Source organism: Pterocles gutturalis, unplaced genomic scaffold (assembly GCF_000699245.1).
Source record: "Pterocles gutturalis isolate BGI_N339 unplaced genomic scaffold, ASM69924v1 scaffold40545, whole genome shotgun sequence".
Taxonomy (NCBI): Eukaryota; Metazoa; Chordata; class Aves; order Pterocliformes; family Pteroclidae; genus Pterocles; species Pterocles gutturalis.
In genome coordinates, this window is record NW_010144743.1 from 8,712 (window position 1) to 12,474 (window position 3,763).

The 3,763-nt window shown below is 33.4% G+C and overlaps 1 protein-coding gene across 1 annotated transcript in view; it reads right to left on the reverse strand.

Annotated features, from left to right (window-relative positions):
• LOC104470318 (low-density lipoprotein receptor-related protein 1B-like) overlaps positions 1 to 3,763 on the reverse strand; it is a gene marked incomplete at both ends in the record, with an annotated part of 28,673 nt that overhangs the window by 5,642 nt on the left and 19,268 nt on the right. Inside the window, one exon of the mRNA XM_010085186.1 lies at positions 582 to 779. Within this exon, the coding sequence (XP_010083488.1) occupies positions 582 to 779 (198 nt within the window). The remainder of the gene's footprint in view (positions 1 to 581; positions 780 to 3,763) is intronic.

Here is a 3,763-nt window from a genome sequence, read left to right on the forward strand (position 1 = left end):
TGAACTTATAAAAAAAGCAAGTTAAGCACACTTATGATCATTAGCTCATGCAGGAATTAAAGCACCTGAATATATACTTAAGCAAAGAACATTTTGTAGAAACACTTTTACATATATTATGAGATTATATTGTTGTAAGCCATAATTATGTCACCAGGGCAAAGAGCAAGTCTTTCTGACTGCTATACAATTATGAAACAAAATCTTTCACCTACTGAGAAAAGATAATTTATCAGATGTCTGATGCAATGTTATACTTTTTCAATAAAGTGAAGGTAAATTGCAAAAAAAAAAAAAAAAACAAAAACACAATATTGCACTCATTGGACCAGGAAAAAATATCAGCCCTTTGCATTTGCCATTTTCTTCCCCCTATAGCCTATTGCAAAAGGAAACTTAAGTAACAAAAAGCCTTTTGCTAGCTCCACAGCGAGTACAACCTAGATATACACCTTTTTCAAGGCAGAATGCCATCATAAATTCTGTTTCTGTAAATGGTAACACAGTTACTATTTATCAGCTCTAACACCCTGTAGCTGCAGCTATTCTTTCTGTTAAGAAATTAAGGATTGAATTCATACCTCCAGTATCAGAGAGCTTGCCTCTGTAAATTTTGTCCTCTACCACATCTGTCCAGTACAGTAAGCTCCGACTGAAATGAAAATCAAGTGCTATTGTATTTCTTAAACCAGGAACCAAGAGGCTGTAGTCACGTTTGTGAAGATCAATTTTTCTGATCTCATGTCGAATAGAAAAAATTATGAAAGCCTCAAATGGATCTGGAAACAGAAGATTAGACATTTCAAAAGCATAATAAAGATTATATTGTTACATATTGATATAAATGACAAGTGGAATAAGAACAACAGTATACTTTATCAGGAGGAACATGAATAAAACAATTCATTTTCTGATTAGGAGTCTTTCAAATATATTTTTAGTCCCACAGACTTCTCACTTCTTCCTTCTAGCATTATCTTTAATCACTAGTAGAGATATTAAACTTTAAATTTGGGAATATCAAACTCAACTATTGAACGATGTTTTACAGCTCTACCACAAGGAGTCCATAATTAGAGCTTTAAAAAGTTTCATGCTATTAAAATTAAAATCTGTTTTAAGATTGGATTTTGTAAATTGTGGAATCAACTCAGCCTATCCACTTTAATAAAGTTTTTCACACCAATCCTTCCCCCCCCAGTTCTTTCTCCAACAGTGAAACACAAATGATACTGGGGGTTTTGTTTTCCGTACAATTAAACCTCCGTTTCATATAAAAACCAGGTTATATGCAGTAGGCAATATTTCATTGTTCTTCTAAAATATTCAAAGAAAAAAGTTGCATAGATTATCCAAAATAGAAAGACACTTATATACCTCTTTGTTAAAAGATTAATTTAATTTTCTTGTCTCGATAACCACTGCACATATGAATTAAATTATCTCTGATGTTTTAAGTTAAGCAGGTACCTCAGCAGAGCTACGTTTCTGCTCTTGAAGTACTTGTTCATAATCTGGTTTGGACTTTCCAAATGATCCTCCTATTTGTTAAAGCAATGAATGACTTTCTGCAAAGCCAATTTTTCAAAGCTCTGTAGTAGTTAAATAGTTTAATGAAGAACAAGATCACCGACATTAGTAGCTATTTCACATATACTAGTTATCTGAACCAGAGAAACACTTGAATGGCGCTTCCCAATTTCTGATAAATTGGCAGGTATTACTCAGGAGACCACAGGCTACTGACATACTGCTTTTTAGGCAACTCCAATGCATAAGAACACACATGATGGACATCACCAGCAGCTTTTATGTTTCCCAGTTACTAACACAAAAATGGAGAAAAAGAAATCTAATAAACATGTTGGACAGGCCTTTTTCATTTAAAGTAGAAAAAGCCTAGCTTTTCTAACCTATGGTTAGAAAGAATGTAAATAAAAAATGAGAAATGGGTAAGAAAATATGTGTAGGCAAAGTACCACCATTTTGTTTATTTGTATTTTTTGTTTTAAATGAGCAGGTCATATGCTGCCTTTTTTTCTCCTCTTTCTTACCCTTCCCGTAACAATACAAAGAATTAAATTCAGATCCTTGTTATTGTGGTTGATACACAGTCAAGTCACAGATGTGATACTACATAAAACAAAAGAATGACTGTTATTGCGAGAAACAAGAGACACTGCATCACAGTGCAAAATTTCCCTGGAAACAATTCAGAATGCAGACAGAAACCAGTCTTGCATGGGTTCCTCTATGATAAGGCTATTTAAATACAGCCAAATAGATAGCAGCAATTATTGCCTGGCTAGTGAGTCGTGAGTCCAGTCACCACTCTGCTTTACATTATGTAGCAATCAATCACCATAAACTGGATGACTGGGGTCTAGAATTTTACTTATTACTGCCAGATCCCCCCCTACTATTCAAAGTGTAGTAAGTACTGTGTTTCAAGGATAAGCAGCTGCATAAAAACGAGTATATAACCAAAGGGATTTGTAGGAAAGAATATAGAAAATTAGATCAGCAATGGCATGGCACTGTAAATAAGGTCAACTCAAGGTTTGCACTTGAAATAAATATGACATAACGCTTCCACTCCCTCCCTCTAAGCTTTAGTGAAGGCAGACTACAATACTGTACCCTGTTCTGAGCACGGCTGATAAAGAAGAATGTGAATCAACTACAGGAATGCAAGAGGAAGTCAGCAAGTGTTGTAAGAGGTCAAGAAAGCACAGTCTTCAAGGAAAGAATGAACAATCTGGAACTGCTTAGTCTAAAAAACAATGGAGTAAGACGATGAGTGGAAGCACATAAAATTCTCCACAGACATAAAAGGCTGATGAATTTAAAAAAAATGTGAAAAATCTTGTTTTCTATATAAATAACAAGTAAGCCAAGGATTAAAGGCTTAAACTGGATCAGGAAGACTCAGAAAGACTAGGAAAACAAAAAAAAAAACTCTTGAGGAGAGTGAGGCACTGAAACATCTCACCCCTGCCAAGTTTGGAGTTCACCACTGAAGGTGTCTTGAAGGTCTTTAAAAGATAAACAATAGCAGAATTAGTCTTTGATCTTCCTTCCAACCTTATCATTCCATGACTCTATAAAATGAGCTATATTATAGTGAATTTGAATTTTCAGACTGAATCAAATCAATTTTATTTAAGGTTATGCTTCCATTACCCAATAAAATAAAAATTTGACGTTATTTTCCCACTTGATTCCTTTTCTGGAAATTGAGAGCAAATACTAATTGATTAAGAGTATTATCATAAAATCTCACCTTAATTCAATCTAATAGTTATTGATTCCATTCTTTAAAGTTTTTTTAAAGAAAAGTAATTATTAACAATTTATAAGAGAAAAATCATACATTTCTGTACCGTCTGATTTCATGACTGCATCAAGTTTTTTTACCATACAAGTGTATAAAATATATGATATAAACATAAAGCATGAACTACATTAACAGCTGTATGAAAAAATTCTGACAGAAGAAAACTGCCTAAACAACACGCTCAAAAAAAAAACCCAAAACTGTATAGAAAGAATAATGCTTCACCTCTTCCCATGGTTTTAATTTAAAATTCTTTCTTAGGAAAAATGCTAACTGAAGCTTATTGTTTCATTAAAGCTTACTCTAACAAGAGCAGCACAGGAAGCAACCTACACTGTGCTTTTGTAAAATTTATCTCAAAGGGAAATGATAACTTCATGAAGAGTCTGAAAAAAAAAAAAACTTCATTAAAAGTTTGGCATTCCT